This window comes from Mytilus edulis, chromosome 1 (assembly GCF_963676685.1).
Source record: "Mytilus edulis chromosome 1, xbMytEdul2.2, whole genome shotgun sequence".
In the NCBI taxonomy this organism is placed as follows: domain Eukaryota; kingdom Metazoa; phylum Mollusca; class Bivalvia; order Mytilida; family Mytilidae; genus Mytilus; species Mytilus edulis.
Window position 1 is genome coordinate 98,675,599 of NC_092344.1, and position 19,789 is coordinate 98,695,387.

Sequence of the window (19,789 nt, forward strand, 5' to 3'; positions counted from 1 at the left end):
CTTGAATATTATTATAGATAAAGATAAACTGTAAACAGCAAATATGATCAGCAAAGTAAGATCTACAAATAAGTCAAGTTGACCAAAATTGTCAATTGACCTCTTTAGGAGTTATTGCCCTTTGAAGACTTTTTTCACAATTTGTTCATCATGTTGACTTACTTTAAAAAATCTTCTCTTATGAAACTGCTGTATCAATTTCAGCCAAACTTAGGCTAAATGAGTTTCAGAGTTTCAGAGTATCTAGTATAAATTTTATATTTCATTTCCTTGTATGTCAAGAAACATAGCTCCTATGGCTAAAATAGAACATAGGAGAAAATGATTTTTTTTTGCTTTTGAAGAAAATAGGACGATTCAAAGAACATTTAAATAAATTGAAAAGCCAAAATAATCATTGATGAGAGATTAAACCAAAAAAATTCAGGTGAGCGATTCAGGCTCTTGAGATCCTCTTGTTTCAATTTAAACACAATGTGATGGACATTTACAGGTCAAGTTTTATTTTGATAGCAGACATATACTGATGAAAACTTGTTCAAAGCAGAAGTATCTATGATGATGAGATGACTGAATTTTATTTTTTCTTGTCCCTTTTCACTGATATTGTATTATTACAGCTGAAGGACCTGATAGTGAGATCAATCAATGCCTATGTAGATTTGTTTGATGAAGCTGACCATAGATATCTACCCATCCTCAAGATGGAGCTGACTTTTGATGATGAGAAGATGCAGTTTTATCCATTGAAGGAAGACTTAGAGGAGACAGTGCTATATGTTGTAGAACAGATCTGTAAATCTATGCAACAGTTACCTAACATACAACAATGGCTGTCGGGAGCTAGTGCTATCAACATGATGGAGATATCGGTTGCTGATCATATCTTAAAGAAATCTACTGATAGACTTAAGGAAGCTGTAAAGAGATACTTCAAAGATCCAGAGGATCATCTGGAAACATTTGGTAGATCATTTCTCAAATGTTATAAAATTTAATATTGTAAATTCAGAAATTATTGCGATTTATTTATTATTGTGAAAAATGCGACAGGGTTATAATCGCATTATTAAAACTCATTTTTGAAATTTTTAATATGAATTAAACTATTTATATATCGCGAAAATTTAAATCACATATTAGTCTTAAATGACAAAATTATAATTATAGATGCACACAATAATTTCTGAATTTACAGTAGTCAAATTGAGAATGGAAACGGGTTATGTGTCAAATAGACAACAACCTGAACAAAGAGCAGAAAAGCACACATCTTTTAAATTAAAATTTTATCTTTTTCATGGTAATTGGTATTAATAAATAAATTTTTAATGAAAAGTTTCTTTATAAATAATTGATGGTGTTTTAATTGATAATTTTTATTTTCCAACAGATAATTATTTGTTTTTTTTTGTTTCTTACAGTGAAGAGATATGATTACATTGTTAACGGAGAGGCTTTGGCAGAAATCAGAGAATATGTAAAGGAAGAACATACATTTGCTGAATATCAAATAGTAAGTTTATAGTCATGGTTCTGTACTTTAACAAGACTCTTCATCTCTAGAACTAGTAGTAGTATTTTGTGTCTGTAACTAGTAAAGAAGACAGTTAATAGTTATAGTTTGGTTAAGTTTTGACATCTGTCTGCACATTATATATGAAACTTAGCTTAAGCCAGTGAATGGATTTGGATTAAACTTTCAAGAATGAAAGTAAATTATGGCATTTTTTTTACCTTCAAAATAACGTTTTGTTCCATTTTGAAATGTGAACTGTGATATAAAAACCAACGTCTCACTTTCAAAGCTTGACTCCAGGAGACAATTATTTTATACCATGAGATTATCACATGAGTATATTGTACACCTATGTATGTACGGGAAATTGGCTGATTTCAGGATAAAATAATTTTCTCTTTTACAGCAAATTGACAAATACAGAAATTTAGCTTCTGAAATAATGGGTTTACCTAGTATTGAACATTTTGACATGATTCGTCTTGACTGTGAAGATTTGAAGAGAGGATTGGCAGAAGCATCTAGGGAATTAGCGAATGAGCTCCTCAGGAAGGTGTCTAATGATCACAGAACTGAAAACCAAGCGTAAGTGTTTTGCGTCCAATACTTTAGTATTAAAATAAATGTTTAAAAATTTTGCCAATTTGCACACATGAAGGTGTGTTATGTAAATATCAATTGCAACCAATTTTCTATTCCTTTGTTGTTGTTTTTTTTATACATATATAAAGGAGGGATTTGTAACAGAAAAAACCCATTATAATCCTGAACATTGTACTGAAGGTAAAATATTTTATATTCTAGGGTCTCTCTTATTTTAAGTTTTGGAATATACTAGTTTTGATGAATATTTTTCTGTATGCAGGGTCTGCAATGAGTTCAAAGTTATTCGAGACAGAGCTTTGAAAACACCAGAAACCAGTGAAGATCTGATGGAAATGATGACCTTCATTACAAATGCTAGAAATATGGGCATGGTCAAACTCAACGATAGGATATCTGAATCCAAAAATAGATTGAAATATTTGATTGATGTGTTTATGTTCCCCCCAGAAGACATTGAACTGAATTGTGAGACACTGACATGGCCACAGAGAATAAATCCAGTGTTTGATGCAAACGATGATGTAAGATATCAGAGAAGTAACCTGTGAAAGTACAAATTTCATAGTACACTTTTATTTATTACTGTTTTCATTGCGTCCTTAAAAGCTTGGAAAAAAAATCTACATTGATGATAAAATACATGTTATATTATACAGTAAAAAATAATGTACCAACAACATTTTGACCAACATAAAAAATATTTCTATGTTTAATGGTAAACAGTGAAATTGGGCATTTCAGAATTGAAGGATTTTGGTTATTTCATCTTTTGTCACTTCATATTAAAAACATAATGTAACTTCATTGCTTGAATTTCTACTTTTCAAGAGTTTTTTTTGCCAATTCAGCGTTTTGGTATATGCTTTGAAAATAATACTGAGAATGCCTGATATTCTGAATTATTGCATTGTAAAGTGTAGGGTATGAGAGGTATAGAAATATTAATAGAAAAGTAGAAAACATAAAATGGTAAAATTCTTAATCATTATTTAGGTAAAATCTGCCATACTATCTGCAATTGTGATTTCTACAGCTGTGTTTAGTGTTTTGTGATTATCATTGCCTGATATATATATATATATATATATATATATATATATATACTTCATTTGTGTTCTAGCTGGTAGAGAAATCTAAACAAGGTGGTGAGAAACAACTCCTAGAGAAGAGAGAGAAGGTTATATTAGAACTGGAGAAATTACGTGCTAGAGTAGACGAGTTCAATGATTACGGTGAAATGGACATGATGCAACAGTATGTTGGTGATGTCAGAGTCGTACAGAAAAGATTACAAGAAGTTCAAGAACAGATTACATGGATTAATAAGGTAAGAAAAAGATAAAATTTTATTTCAAATGTTAGAATTTTATATCAACATTTGAAATAGTTATTAATTTTAAAAGAATGACTTGAAATTCCAAATTTTTACAGAAAGACATGCTGCAAATATTTTCTTCCTATTAAATTGAGGTTTCACTATTAGAAATGATAAGTGCTTAGCAGGACCTAAAAGTTAACACAATGATTTAATAAAGACAAAGAGTAAGACAGGCATATGAACATAAGAGTTGTTTACAAAAAGAAGTCAACTTACATGTCAATGAATGCTCTAAAACAAAGCTACTTTTTTATGGCTGCTTAATGCCTGCCATGTTCTTTTCATACTTAATTGCATCAATTCCTCTTTTTATTTGAACAGGAAGAGGCCCTTTATAAGTATCCCATCTCTACCTATCCAGATGTCAATGACATCACAGTTGCTGTTGATCCATTCCAGAGGTTGTTTAATGTTGTTCTTAGATGGCAGAAAGCTGAGAAAAAGTTAGTAGATTTTATAGTTACTTCCTAGGAAGATTGATTTTTTTATCCTTAGATGCATTTATGAAGTAATTTTTTTTTTACTTTATTATAACAAAAGTTATTAGACACCAATTTATTTGATACACTTTAATAGCAGACCATGAGTATAAGAAGCAAAACAGCAATGTTGTTCCTTGTACATGTTAACATTAAGGTTAAGGCAGAAACGCTGACCGAGATCAAAACAATATTAGGCAACTGATTTCTGACCATAAAAGTATTATGTGATGAACTTCATTTCAGTAGTTTTAATTCACTATCAGGGATGGGGAACACAAAAAACTACAAAAGATTAATTTATATCATAATCAAACTTTGAGGACAAAAAAAGAAGGTATATGATTTAATCTATTCAAATAATGCATGTTCTTCAACACTTTCATATGATATTGGATAAATTTACAAAAAAAAGATAAAACTACTTTTACTTTAATAGTACATATTTTCTTTCCCTTGCTTAGATGGATGGATGGAGCATTTTTGGACCTTGATGCTGAACAAGTAGATGGAGAGGTTGATGAATTTTCTAGAGAAATTTACAAAATCCAGAAAGTATTTAACCAGAAAGTGAAGAAAATGCAAATGGAAATTGATGAAGTCAACAGGGATAAAAAGAAGAAGAGACGACTAGCAGAAGATAACGATGGAGAAGTGAATCCTGAGGACCAGGATGTAAAACTGAAGATACCAGAGGGTTTTAATATCTGTAACAATGTTATGGATCAAACTAAAGATTTCAAGGTAGATCATTTACTACAGAAGATATTATGATGAAACATAAAACATAACAGTGTTGGACATCTGAATAATTTTACCCATCTTTTTATTAAAACTAATTTTCATTTTTTATGATTAAACTTGTATTAAAACTGAAAAAAACGGAAGATGTTTAATATTAAAAAGAAATACAACAGTTTTTGTGTGTGTGTCATACTAAGTTATATTTATGTCAGTTAAGTTGGTTAAATGTAGTAAAAATTCAAGGAACATCTTTAATTTCAACCACTGTAGATAAGGCCAAAAAAAAATATATGTCTGTTTCCTGCTTCCAAGGCAAAAAAATCGGGGTCGGTAGGTCGGGATTTTTTTTTTTTTTTTTTAATTTTTTATTATTTTTGCATTCCCTGTCAGATTTGCAGATGGTTAAATGTCATGTTTGGTTAGGTTCCTGTACCCTAAAATCATTTAATCTCTTTAAAGAAGCTTTAATTGAATAATCCTCCCAGTGCCGACATTTTTTAAACCTTGATTGTAGCACATTTGTGTTGGGAGCAGCCATTTTGATTGTTTGGGTATAGTAAAATACGGATCTGGATCGGACCGGAAACATATTTTTCCGGACCGGAAATGATTTTTTTCCGGAATTGAATAAAAAGATCTAGGGTCGGGGGCTTTGAATCAGGGTCGGTCGGGAAACAGGAAACATACATATATTTTTTTTTGGCCTAAATAGGAAGTTCTAATGATTTATCTTGTCAGTATTGTTGATAAGCTTCTTGGCACTTTCAAAGATAATTGATCTGTTGATAAAAAGTAAAATAGTTTTAATGAGTCTGTTTTTTGTTCTATTATAGGATAATGTGCCAGTGATTGCAATCATGTGTAACAAAGGTATGAGGGAGCGTCACTGGACAGGTATGTCAAACATTGCTGGCTTTGATATGACACCAGATTCAGGTTCAACGCTCAGAAAAGTCCTCAAGTTAGAACTTGGACCACACATGGAGCAGTTTGAAGGAATCAGCGCTGGTGCTTCAAAGGTAATGTCAGATAATAATATAATTACTTTCTAGGTATCAAGGACATGATTTTAAGAAATGTACATATGCTTATCATAATGTCCTGTTCATCCACTGTTAGCATGTTAAATATGTATGGAATAATGTCTCTTTTTTTGCCCAAATGATTAGTCCTTTGAGAAAACATCACCTTCAATCTTTCAAGGAAGGATATAATAGTATTTTAGTTCCCATGGTCATAAATATCAATCTTTATATATTAGCTGATGCAATGTTTTATACCAAACAAAATCTTCTGGTTTACCAGCCTATATGAAAGATGGCAGTTCTGCATTACATGTTATCAATATATATAATGAATATATAGAAAGTTGATTTATAAGCATTAGATTTTCCCCATTTGATGAGTAGTTCAAAAATAACCTGTAATAATTTTATTACAGGAATTCTCCCTGGAGAAGGCTATGATTAAGATGAAGGAAGACTGGGAGAACATCACCTTCAATCTATCACCGTACAGAGATTCAGGTGTTAATATTCTGTCAGCTGTTGATGACATACAGACCACACTTGATGATCAGATTGTCAAAACACAAACAATGAGAGGTTCACCTTTCATTAAACCTTTTGATAAGGAAATCAGGGTAGGTTAAATCATAAACATAAATCAACATTTACTGAAGGGTTCAAGTATTTCAAAAATACCACTTACACTGTTCCTTGTGTTTGGAACCTTAGCAGTATAGCATCATTCATAAACTGAAGACATTTATGCTTCAGAATGCAATAAAACTTTGATAAAAAGGAATATTTCAGATAGGACGTTAGCTTATTTTTCGTTTTACTGAAGAAAACTGAATTTATGTATTTAGTATTTATGATGCAATGTCATTAATGTAAGATATTAAAGGCAGTTTCAAGTTTTGTAGTTAAGTGTCCTATAAATTTTCTAAATGTGTATATATAATTGGCTGTGTTAAAAAAAGGCATATATTTCCTTGCAGAAATGTCACTACCCTTTAATACTCTATCAGTGAGTATCTGCTATTTGAAAATAAACCTACACTGAAGATAGTATAGCTCACAGTATGGTCTTCAATAATGATGATGAATCCATACATTTATTATTCTTCTTTCTGTAGGAATGGGAGGAGCGTCTCCTCAGAATCCAGGACACAATAGATGAATGGTTAAAGGTACAGGCACAATGGCTATATTTGGAACCTATCTTCTCATCAGAAGATATCATGCAACAGATGCCTGAGGAAGGACGATTGTTTTTGGTTGTAGACAGAAACTGGAAAGATGTGATGAAGCATACCACTAGAGATCCTAAGGTATCAAGTCATTTAATTCAACATAAGTATAGGCTTATTGCAAATAAGAACATCATATTAGCAGAAGCTATATAGTTTGAAAGCAGAAGTTTTAAAGTAACTCGAAGAACAAAGTCAAAGGATGCTTTTTATTACATATACATCATATAATTGACATTGCACTTTTAAAACAGTTCTAGTATATTGGGATTATCATAACCAAGATATTATGTTTGATTGACATTTCCATTTACTGTGGATTCATTTTTATTCGTTGGATATCAATTTTTGTGCACTTCGTTGTTTCCGGGGAACCACGAATTTCAATGTATAACGAATTTCAATTTCCTATAGAAATGTATGCAGACTGGCGAAGCCACCAAATTAAATATCCACGAAAATACAAGTTTTCCTTAATCAATGAAAATTGGTACCCACGAAAATCACTGAGTAGGCTTGAGAAAGTTTGTTGTAGGGAGGGACATCCATGTTCCACTGACACATAATGTTTGACTTTATGTTTTAGGTACTTGCAGCCACTAGCTTACAAGGGTTACTGGAAAAACTACAGGACAGTAATGGACTTCTAGACAAAATCATGAAAGGATTGAATGCCTACCTTGAGAAGAAACGTTTATATTTCCCACGATTCTTCTTCCTTTCAAATGATGAAATGTTGGAAATCTTGTCTGAGACCAAAGACCCAATGAGAGTACAACCACATTTGAAGAAATGTTTTGAAGGCATTGCCAAACTTGAATTTGATGCCAAACTTGACATTCATGCTATGTTCTCCAGTGAAGGAGAGAAAATTACATTCTCACAGGTGATATCTACTTCAGACGCTAGAGGAGCTGTGGAGAAGTGGCTGTTACAAGTACAGGATGTTATGTTGATGTCCATCAAAGATGTCTGTGCTAAAGCAATGGAGGTAAATTATAATAGATTAAGTTGTTTGGATTGAAAAATATTCAATTTAAATGAAAAAATTTAGTCAGATTTTTTAACCAAATCAAAAATTGTTCAAAATTTATCTTTTTTTCTTTATAGTTTTATTAGCAATTTGTTTAATAAACCTTTGTAACGACTATTTGTTTCTGCTGAAGACTTCCATGTATAGAAGTTGCATATTACTTTCAAAATATATATAAAAAGCAAGCAAAGAAGGAGAAATCAAGAGTGAGTATAAAAGAACATCAATGTTCATGTTATATGTACCAAATCAATCTTGGCAGATTGTGCAACTATGTCACCCACTGTCTTGTCAGAGCTTTTGTAAACTTATGTGCCTTGTTCAAAAATGAATAGGACAGTAATTTGTTTAAAAGATAATGTCGTAACATGTATGATTTATACAAACTCGATTATTAGTTAGTATTTGTCGTCTCACATTGTATATCTGTAGATTGATAATTTTGTTTAGTATCATTGAGACAGAGTTTGTTGTTATTTAACTGAGTGAAATTCAGGCTTAATTTATTCAAGAAATCCTTATATTCAACATTATTATACCTCTGAAATATAATACGTGTAACTGAATATGTTATAAATATGACTTTGTAGGCTTATGCAATTGATCCACGTATTGATTGGGTGAGAGAATGGCCAGGACAAGTTGTACTGTGTGTATCACAGGCCTATTGGACCAGGGAGGTCCATGAAGCCATTAGACTTGGACCACAGGGACTCAGAGATTATTGGGACAAATTACAGGCACAACTGCAGGAAATTGTAATTCTGGTGAGAGGAAAACTGTCAAAACAGATTAGGACTACTCTTGGAGCTTTAGTGGTACTAGATGTACATGCTCGTGACTGCGTCTTGGATATGGCAGAAAAAGGTAAGTGTCTTTAAATATGTTTTTACGCTTTAGAATTGGAATGTAATACATAGAATATGCTTCTAATAGAAGTTAGAACCAAAATTTAGGAAATTTGGCTCATTTTAGAAATAAAGTCAAGGAAGTAACGGCAATGAAACATTGTTTGTCTGGTATTAAAGATGTTTATTCCATACATTTCATAAAAAAACAAATCCCAACTAAAATGGTTGAAATTAAATCTTAAGCTTTTTCGTAAATATTTTTGATATTATAAATTTTGTTATACAGTTTTAAAATGGTATTAATATTGTACGAAAAGTTTCAAAAACTGTCCTTAAACAGCTTGACTATTGATGAAATTGTATACAATAATGCTTTAAAAAATACTTGTGAAAACAATAATTCTGTTATGTTAAAGGTGTGTCCTCTGAGAATGATTTCAACTGGCTAGCCCAGCTGAGATACTACTGGGAAGAAGAAAACATGAGAGTCAGAATGACAAATGCCACAGTGAAGTATGCCTATGAGTATCTTGGAAACACAGCTAGATTGGTTATCACACCACTGACTGACAGATGCTATCGTACACTGATTGGAGCTTTTCATTTGAACTTGAATGGGGCCCCTGAAGGTCCTGCTGGAACCGGTAAAACAGAAACCGTCAAAGATCTGGCCAAAGCTCTAGCTGTACAGTGTGTTGTGTTTAACTGTTCTGATGGTCTGGATTACTTGGCTATGGGAAAAGTAAGTGAGAAGAAACTACCACTGTCAATTAATAATTTCACTTCTTAATTCAACTTGAAACACTTGTTTTAGAGACACTTTGATATTGCAAGATAATCAGACCAATGGTCGTCAATCTACAAGTTTACCTTGAATATGATTGAAATATTACCTGGTGAATGTTCATCTAATTTTTATATAAAACCATGGAAAAAGTATCTTGACTAATTATTTTCTTTCTCTTTTCAGTTCTTCAAAGGATTGGCTTCAGCAGGAGCCTGGGCATGCTTTGATGAATTCAACAGAATAGATTTAGAAGTATTGTCTGTCATTGCACAGCAGGTAAAACACTTTTAAAAATGAGATAATCATGTTTATGATTATAAATCTTAGTTTCACAAAAAAAAATACAGAAATACTAAAGACTCTTTAAATTCTGACCCCTATTGTTTATATTTCATCAAATCAAACTGTTCAGCTGGTCAGAAACTATGATAACCACATTTGAGTCATCAATGTTATTTGTAAGTACAAAATAGAATTATACTGACAACCTTTTAATTTTTATTGCTTATATATTTAGGTATTGAATAAAAACATTGTTATATTTTTCAGATTTTATGTATTATCAGAGCCGTTCAGGGCCATGTGACCACATTTGACTTTGAAGGAACAGAATTGGATCTTAATCCTAATTGTTATGTCTGTATTACAATGAACCCTGGTTATGCTGGAAGATCTGAACTTCCTGACAATCTAAAGGTTCTCTTCCGTACAGTAGCTATGATGGTACCAGACTATGCCATGATTGCTGAAATCTCGCTGTACTCATTTGGTTTCCAGAATGCCAGACCATTGTCTGTTAAGATTGTGACTGTATACAGACTTTGTTCAGAACAGTTGTCATCACAGTTTCACTACGATTATGGAATGAGGGCTGTCAAGGCTGTATTATCTGCTGCTGGTAACTTGAAACTGAAATTTCCAGATGAGGATGAAGATATTCTGGTAAATAAATCCTAATTTAAAATTTAGTCTACTATTTTATATAATCTGATGTATAATTTAAGTAGAAGCATAAAGAGCAAAGTATAAGATGCTCAAGGAGAGTAAATATCTAAAATTGAAGTTAGTTCTTAACATTAATTCTTTTTCTTGAAGATAAGTTGTTGAACATGCATTTGAAGTGTTTATGTTAAAGCATATGAGCAGCACTGAAATTCAATTAGATTTTTAGGATTCCTTTTTTTCAATCGGTCACTTATTTACTTCCTGTTTGGATCATAAATGTTTGGTAAACATAAGTAATGAAATCACAGCATAGGTAATTATTAGTCATTAAAGGTACTTAGATTACATAAATAATGTTCTTTCTGTTATTCTATTTTCAGTTATTAAGATCCATCATTGATGATAAATAATGTTCTTTCTGTTATTCTATTTTCAGTTATTAAGATCCATCATTGATGATAAATAATGTTCTTTCTGTTATTCTATTTTCAGTTATTAAGATCCATCATTGATGTCAATCTTCCCAAGTTCTTGTCACATGACATTCCTCTGTTCAATGGTATCACATCTGACTTGTTCCCTGGAGTTACACTTCCTGAAGCAGACTATAAAGTCTTCTTGGAAGCCATGGAAACAATCTGTGCGAAAAATAACCTACAGTTTGTTGATTTCTTCCGAGAGAAGATAATCCAGACATATGAAATGATGATTGTGAGACACGGGTAGGTTTTTATAAATAAAATGAAATTGTTCATCTTCAGGTAGACAAAATATAGTTATGTGTCATAAAGGTTTGAGTATTCTGAATTTAAAAAGTGTTAAATGGTTACTTATGATTTGATATGAAGTTAATGTTCATTCTTAAAACCTACTTGTTTTCCACAAAAAAAAATCACCTGTAATTACATCCAAAGGAGAAGTCTCTTTTTTGGGAAAAGAATATTCTTCAAACCATTGACACACAAATATGTTTCATTGATGATTTTAGATTCGTTTAGCATTGGCTTGTGAGTAACTTGTATTAAGTTTTGATTTTTCTCTGTCTTACATTTCTATTGAAAGTCTTTGAAATTTGATGTCTTGACCTTCCACTGTTTGTTAATTGATTATTTATAAACGTATGAACAAATCCTTCTTTGCAGTTTAAATGATCTTATAAAACTGAGAAATACAATGTTGCAATCTTAGTATTTAAATGTAAAATATCATTTTATTGGTTAATTTTTCTTTATGAAAAAACAAATATTCCTTACATTGATTAGATGTTAGGAAGTTTTCATTAAACCTTCATAAAGTTTATACAAAAGATTTAGATTAACATTAATACTCAAGTTTTTGCTTTTTAGTTTTATGTTGGTTGGAGAACCTTTTGGTGGGAAAACAGTTACTTTAAAGACATTGTGTGAGGGAATGACCTTACTGAATGAACAAGGTCATGAGGACTTTGAAAGGGTCATGTACAAAATTATCAATCCTAAGTCAATTACTATGGGACAACTGTTTGGTATGTTTGACCCCGTTTCTCATGAATGGACTGATGGTGTTGTTGCCAATACATTCAGAGAGTTTGCTTCTAATGACACACCTGATCGTAAATGGGTAATATTTGATGGACCTATTGATGCCCTGTGGATTGAGAACATGAACACAGTATTAGATGATAACAAGAAGCTTTGTTTGATGAGTGGAGAGATTATACAGTTGTCACCACCTATGAGTTTAATCTTTGAGACAATGGATCTCTCACAAGCTTCAGTAAGAACGTGATCACTTTTTATTCAATATATATATCTCATAAAGTAAACGGAACTCATTATACAAAAAAGTGAATAGTCATAAAGTTGTTTTTAAAATAATTCCAAAATTTAAATTATATACAGGAAAAGATAAACATCATTTTACTGTTTAATCTTATTGGAAATCTTTACAAATATATCTATTTTTATATATATCAAATATATTGGATATTCTAAAATTGAATTTTGTAAAACTATCTGAATAAGTCAATTTGTAGTTTACACTGTAAGATTCCAGCATGATTACATAGCTTATTTTCCATCATCACATAAATTCTTTTATTGAATACATACTGAACCTATGTTGAAATTAGATTTCTTCTCCTTCCAGCCAGCCACAGTCAGTAGGTGTGGTATGATATACTTAGAACCCTCCTCCCTCGGTTGGAGACCATTCTTTAAGTCATGGCTGAATGTCTTCCCAGAAGTCCTGGCCAAGGAAGCACTTGATTTGGTGGAAGCCACGTTTGAATGGCTGGTAGATCCATGTTTAGAATTTATCAGAAAGAACACCAAGGTACGTTCAAAATTGCTCAGAAAATTATTACCGCTTACATCAAGTATACCAAGTGTTATTACCATTACAATAGCTACAATGAAAGATTACTGTGAAAAAATATGAGGATTAATCATGAAATTTACTGTTGGTGAAAGATAGAACAGTTAAACACCAAAAAGAATGTAAGAAAATTACACTCTTAGGTTAGCAGAGTATTTGCTATCCATTTGGGTATAATTAATTTTTAATGTCAGTGAAGAAAATGGTTTAACTAAGGATCTTAATAAAAATACATAATGTGTATGTTATATGTAAAATCAGATCAATTGTAGAATTGTAGAATCTACTGCAAAACAATTTACAAATCTTTCTATATGACATAATGAGCAATGTACTTTGAACAATTAACCCTTAAAAGGAAGTAAGTATTATAGATATTTCACAGGATCTTCCACATTGATAGCACTGCATATTCCTCAAATGTTTTATTCCTCATTCAGTTTATTCACGAGAAGAAAAAAAATCAAATTTATTTTCATTCGAATATGGCACACGCATGACTTCACAATTTCTTTTGAATGAACTTGAGATCAAAATAGAGATGCATGACATGAAATTTTATAAAATTTTCTGAATTAGTCAATTTGTAGTTTTCACTTTAAGATTGTAAAACATTCCTTTGTTCAAGAATGTTTTTTTCCTCAAATCAAAATGGCTGCTTTTAGAATGGGTCATTTAAGTCTGCTTTGACCAAGGTCCATATAAAGTATTATTATACCTTCCATATATTACAAACAATTCTATTGGATAACAACTTATCACGTGACATGGAATAATTCGGTTAATTTTCATGTAATTGCATGGGAGGACGAATAACCCTTAAAATTTACACCAGCGGTGAATAACCCTATTAAATAACCTTTTTAGTGTCTAGATTTGCACTCGAGTTACCTTCCATGCAAATGACGTCACAGACGTAAATAAACAAGATGGCAGCGTTCACGTTACACTGACAGCCCATCGAGAGACGAGGAAATAAGTCTTTGGAAATGAATAGAGTGCCAGCAGCCGATGTTATCTCCTCTAAACGGTCCTTTTCAGGGCCATTAATATTTTACGAAAAGATTCTACCTTTGTTGTACATCCGAGAAATTCTAGAACACAAACATGACAAATATATTTTCCTGAGCTATTTTCAAACGTCAGCTTGTGTTTGTTATGTAAAAAATATAGTGTTCAAAATGCCCTTCTGCTGTTTATTCGGTATAATAAAACAATTTTGGCCCCATAGAATCTATGAATATCCAAAATTGTCAACCCTTAAAAGTTATTTCACTTCCGTCTGCGCCCTCATTGAAATAACCTTTTCGTGTTGACAATTTTGGATATTCACCTTTTCAACGGGCCATAATTGTATATTGTTTTGACCTTTTAGAAATGAAAAATAATTCTCTATATTAATTTAAAATCAGACATAACACTGACTGATGAGTTCATGTATGTTTGAATCAGAAGAAAAAATACACAGTTGATTAATTGCTGTAGATTTTTTTTATATTTTTAACCATAAGCTGTAAATGATTATTGTGAGATTTTATAATTTTAGGAATATGTCGCTGGTCGTTATGCCAACCAAGTGAGGTCATTAATGTACTTGTTTGATATGCTTATGCACGAGCATGTAAATGCTGAAGATGCCCATGACAACAAAAACCTCAAAGTTTATGCTGTGGTAAGTAACAATAGGATGAATAAACATTTAATTATTGTGTTGTCAGTGTGTTTTTGTTGTTTGTGCTTAGGTTAGAAAGATTGAATTTAAGTTTATACAGGTAAGAACAGTAACAAAATGAAACTTTATTAAATTTGAAGTTTTTACTGAATGAAATTTTAAAAGTTATGCATATGAAAACAAGACAAATAGTGTTTTTTACACTTCTTTTCTTAATTCATAGATAATGATCCTTTTATATATACATGTACACATTGTTTAAAATCCTTTACTTGTGTAGTTACAGGATGTGAGATGATTAAAGGTTAAGATATGTCTCAAAGAATGTTGAAATTTGGTTTTATTACTGTTTAGAAATTATATGCGAGTTTTGATATTGGATATTCTAAACTTTAGAATTTCTACAAGGAAAGAATGTTAAACGTGTTGTCACAAAACAAAATAATTTTTTATCCCTCTATCTTACATACCTCCATGCTCAAACGTCTTAATTTTGATTTTTTATAAATCGGGTAATAGGACAGTTATATTGGTATTTATCATTTGTTTTATAGTCAGCCATATTATTTTCCATACCTTGGAGTATTGGTGCATGTGTTGACGCTGATGGAAGAAACAAGTTTGATGTTTTCTTCAAAGAGCTGATTTCTGGAAAGCAGGAAGAATTCCCCATGCCTAAGGCTTTAGGAACAAAGCTTGATGTACCCATTCCTGATAATATGCATGTTTATGAAATATTTTATGAAGTAAGTTAATAAACACTGATGTTCTCAGTCATTTAGGCTTTTAATTTATTCAGAAAGGGTAAATGCACACAATTCGAAATAATTGCCATCTTAAAACAACAGTTGATTTTTAAAAAGAATATTTGATAATAATGTACATCAACTCACTTAAGACAGTAGATAAAAAAAAAAAATTCAGTCAAAAACTTTTCTAAAAAAGATTTTACATTTTGTTTGGTTTTTAATCCTTTTAATTTTGTGTTTTTTAAAAATAGCAAATAGAGTTACAATATAATTTCATGTCATGATTTTAGTATAGGTTTTTTTTATAATAAAAATAACCTCATTATATTGTAGTTTAAAAATGACCTCATTATATTGTAGTTTAAAAATCGTGGAGCCTGGAAACACTGGAATGATTTGATAAAAAATCTTGAAATAAAAGCCAAAAAAATCCGAGAAATGTTGGTGCCAACCATGGATACAGCCAGATATACATTCTTAATGGAGCTGTGTATTGAGCATTCTAGGTATGTTAATGTTTTGTTTTAATCCTCAAACACACTGTTATACTTTAATCATGTTTTTGTGTGGTTGAAGTAAATTTTGAAAACTATTTTCAACAAAAAAAAATGTCTTTAAAATGATCTTAACCCACAGAAGGTAAACATTTTTAACCGGATTTTTGTGACAAAAATGTCGGTTATTGATTTGGGGATGTACGGCGGGCGGGCGGGCGGGCAGGCGGGCGGCAATCAAATGTTGTCCGTGCATTAACTCATGAACCGTTCAACCAAAGCTTTTAAAATTTTAATATGTTATTCCTGACAACTATACGAAGGTCAAGTTCAATAATGGCGATTTTGACTTTTACCGTTCAGGAGTTATGGTTCTTGAAAGATTGAAAAATGGAGTTGTCCGTGCATTTACGCATGAACTGTTCTACCAAAGCTTCCCAAATTTTAATATGTTGTTACTAATGAAAGAATGGAGGTCAAGTTCAATAATGATGAATTTGACTTTTACCGTTCAGGAGTTATGGTTCTTGAAAGATTGAAAAATGGAGTTTCCAGTCATGTCCGTGCATTTATGCATTAACTGTTCTACCAAAGCTTCCGAAATTTTAATATGCTGTTACTGATGACAAAATGGAGGTCAAGTTCAATAATGACGATTTTGACTTTTACCGTTCAGGAGTTATGGTTCTTGAAAGATTGAAAAATGGTTTTTCCCGTCTTGTCCGTGCATTTTCTCATGAACCATTCAACCAAAGCTTTTGAAATTTTAATATGTTGTTACTGATGACAAAATAGAGGTCAAGTTCAATAATGACGATTTTGACTTTTACCGTTCAGGAGTTATGGTTCTTGAAAGATCGTAAAATGGCGTTTCCATTCAGGTTGTTGCATTTACTCATGAACCATTCAATCTAAGCTTTTCAAATTTTGATATGTTGATACTGATGACAAAATGGAGGTCAAATTTGATATTGACGATTTTCACTTTCACCATTCATCAGTAATGGTTCTTGTGATATTGCCAGGACACAAATAAATGTTAATAAATCCGGTTTGCTGTCGTTGTGACAGCCTCTTGTTATTTTATGGATTATGTCATCCTGCCCATTTAAAGTTGAACATACTAATAAACAAATAGAAATATTTTATTGCAACTTTCAACCACATTACCAAGTTTCCCCTTTGCAAGATATGAATTTGTCTTGTTGAATTGATTCTAGTGTACCAAAGAATTAAAAGATTATATTAAGATTTTTCTAAGAAGAACATGTAATTGATAGTAAGAATCAGTGTTGAATGGCAATATTGTTGTTTAATGATATACTTTATCAGAATTCAAAATCTCACAATAAATACAACTTTCTATTAGTTAAGGCAGTCACCAAACTGCAAGGTCCATAAATTGCGTTTGTTTATACATGCAAAACCTCAGAAGTATTCCATACGAAATATGCCTATTTGTTTGAAAATTATTTTATTTACATTTTAGACCTATTCTCTTTGTGGGACCAACTGGTACAGGTAAATCTGTGTATGTACAAGACAAACTAATGAATGGTCTTTCTAAGGATAAATATCTTCCAGCTTTTGTCAACTTCTCAGCACAGACCAGTGCTAATCAAACCCAGGTAAATATAAACTGTTGTATTTAAAATAATATAGTTAAGATATGATAAAACATTAGGGTTAAATTATACAAAAAAAGTTAATAAGTTGCAGACCCTTTTATTTTATTGACCATATTTTTTCTAGAAACAAGATGAACGTACAGAAATCACCTTTTGAATATCCCCTCAACAATGACCACACAGTTAGTTAGAATAAATGTAAAATGATTTCTCTAGAACAAGTGACAACCACTAATTTTGTGCGACCACAGCATTGAAATTTACTGATCAAGAATGACCATCAAATTGGTTTTGCATTCTATATCAGTTTGTTAATCCAAAACTTCTTTAAAACTGCTTAGCAGATTTCCATAAAATTGCAAAGGTTCTTAATTCTACAGAAAATTAAGTAAACTAATCCTTTTTTATTTGTATCGGAGTCTTTTGGGCGATTTCCTGTCCCATTTTATCTTATAAAAACTGTATCTGTTTTTCAAAGCATCAATAATTTCAATGAAATTATCTTTTTCCAGAACATTATAATGTCAAGATTGGACAAACGTAGGAAAGGCGTGTTTGGACCACAGATGGGTAAAAAGGCTGTTATTTTTGTTGATGATTTAAACATGCCAGCTAAAGAAGTGTATGGTGCCCAACCTCCTATTGAACTTCTGAGACAGTTCCAGGATCATGGTTATTGGTGAGTGACATATTTTTGTGGCAGTTTATAACAGCGATGGGGGAACTATTGAAGAAAATGTTCAAATTCCCTGTAGTGCCAATCGACCTAGAGGCATTATTGGAATGCCAGAAAAAAATGTTGGTATTGCCTATGGCTGTTTGAAATAGAGGCAGAAATACCACAGGGACTATCCTAAACCATAAGTCAAAGAAAAACAGAAAATTCCATGGCCTTAAAGATAAGGGGGAAAAAACAAACAAGTCTTTAAAACACTACACAGCAAATTGAAGACAGAGCAAAACACAAACCCAACCCCACAAAATCAAGTGCTTAAAGAACTGGACGCTTTATTTCAGACTATAAAATTCATAGAAATGTATGTGATGACAGTATTCAGTTACAACATGTAGATAATGCATTTTGTTTGTTCAAATACTTTTCAATGAGATCATGTTCAAACTGACCGAATTCTTCATAATTTATGCTCATAAAACTTTTGGAGGATAGCATTATATGTAAAAATGGCAGACACGAGGTTACATTAAGTATCAAGTTTGTAAGAATTATTTATATTAAATAATGGTTTGTTTTGCTTGAAGGTATGACTTGAAGGAAACGTCCAAACTTCTACTACAAGATGTCCAGTTGATTTGTGCCATGGGACCCCCAGGAGGAGGTAGAAATGATGTGACTCTCAGGTTTATGAGACATTTTAACATGATTGGAATAAACTCCTTCAGTGAAGACACTATGATCAAAATATTCTCCATAATGATATCTACCTACTTGAGGGTAAGGGAACTCAAAATTAAATTACTTATATAAAAAAATTGATTTTAAAAAGTTAGCTCGGCAGTTGTAGCTCAGCGATTGTCTGTATTTCTAAATAGCAGACTTGCTTATTTAGCCAAAATCATATGAATGATACATTTTAAAACAATCCATATTGCAAGGACTATGAGAAAAGTTTCATATAAAGTAAGGGAGGGTTTTCAGTGATTTTTCCTTTATTTTAATTCAAGCATGTTACTGTTTTAGCAAATTATGCATTAATGTCATTGTCACACAATGGTTATAACTCAATGTTATAGGACTATTTGAATTGGTTGTTAGAAAACAATGTTCCTAGGAAACTGATTGTTATGTGAAGTATATAGTTTCAATGTGTTTTCAAGAGATTTGTGAATCTTGATTGTTAATGTTTTTATTTTTTAGGGTGCTGAGTTTTCAGGAGATTTCCTGGCCCTTGGAAACATGATTGTTAGTGCTACAAATGACATGTATAAACAAGCTATTGCCAACCTGTTACCAACACCAGCCAAATCACATTACGTGTTTAATTTACGAGATTTCTCCAGAGTCATCCTTGGAGTGTGTCTGATCAAGAAAAATGAAGTTGAAAACAAACGTGTGATGATGAGGTAAATACTAACTGCCTATAGGCAAACAATATAGATAATAACATTAAAGCCCACAGACATACAATACAGTAACAGGCTATCATTGATGCTTTTGCTCAAAAAGATATTACAAGAATTAGATGAACTGCTATATATATTTCTCTTAGCTTTAGTAACATTCAAGGTGTTTAAAAGTACAGCTATTTGTAAGATCTAGGCAGGGGGTGATTCATA

At 31.6% G+C, this 19,789-nt stretch overlaps 1 protein-coding gene across 13 annotated transcripts in view; it reads left to right on the forward strand.

Annotated features, from left to right (window-relative positions):
* LOC139497263 (dynein axonemal heavy chain 12-like) overlaps positions 1-19,789 on the forward strand; it is a 68,031-nt gene that overhangs the window by 15,070 nt on the left and 33,172 nt on the right. For all 13 annotated transcript variants that reach the window (XM_071285459.1, XM_071285468.1, XM_071285447.1 and 10 more), the window contains 25 exons: positions 621-966; positions 1,425-1,516; positions 1,926-2,104; positions 2,385-2,646; positions 3,246-3,452; positions 3,825-3,946; positions 4,447-4,726; positions 5,560-5,745; positions 6,168-6,368; positions 6,867-7,061; positions 7,567-7,971; positions 8,604-8,880; positions 9,281-9,606; positions 9,835-9,927; positions 10,201-10,593; positions 11,089-11,318; positions 11,943-12,351; positions 12,724-12,909; positions 14,498-14,623; positions 15,178-15,369; positions 15,733-15,878; positions 17,356-17,494; positions 18,007-18,173; positions 18,755-18,947; positions 19,371-19,576. In XM_071285459.1, the coding sequence (XP_071141560.1) occupies positions 621-966; positions 1,425-1,516; positions 1,926-2,104; positions 2,385-2,646; positions 3,246-3,452; positions 3,825-3,946; positions 4,447-4,726; positions 5,560-5,745; positions 6,168-6,368; positions 6,867-7,061; positions 7,567-7,971; positions 8,604-8,880; positions 9,281-9,606; positions 9,835-9,927; positions 10,201-10,593; positions 11,089-11,318; positions 11,943-12,351; positions 12,724-12,909; positions 14,498-14,623; positions 15,178-15,369; positions 15,733-15,878; positions 17,356-17,494; positions 18,007-18,173; positions 18,755-18,947; positions 19,371-19,576 (5,558 nt within the window). The remainder of the gene's footprint in view (positions 1-620; positions 967-1,424; positions 1,517-1,925; positions 2,105-2,384; positions 2,647-3,245; positions 3,453-3,824; positions 3,947-4,446; positions 4,727-5,559; positions 5,746-6,167; positions 6,369-6,866; positions 7,062-7,566; positions 7,972-8,603; positions 8,881-9,280; positions 9,607-9,834; positions 9,928-10,200; positions 10,594-11,088; positions 11,319-11,942; positions 12,352-12,723; positions 12,910-14,497; positions 14,624-15,177; positions 15,370-15,732; positions 15,879-17,355; positions 17,495-18,006; positions 18,174-18,754; positions 18,948-19,370; positions 19,577-19,789) is intronic.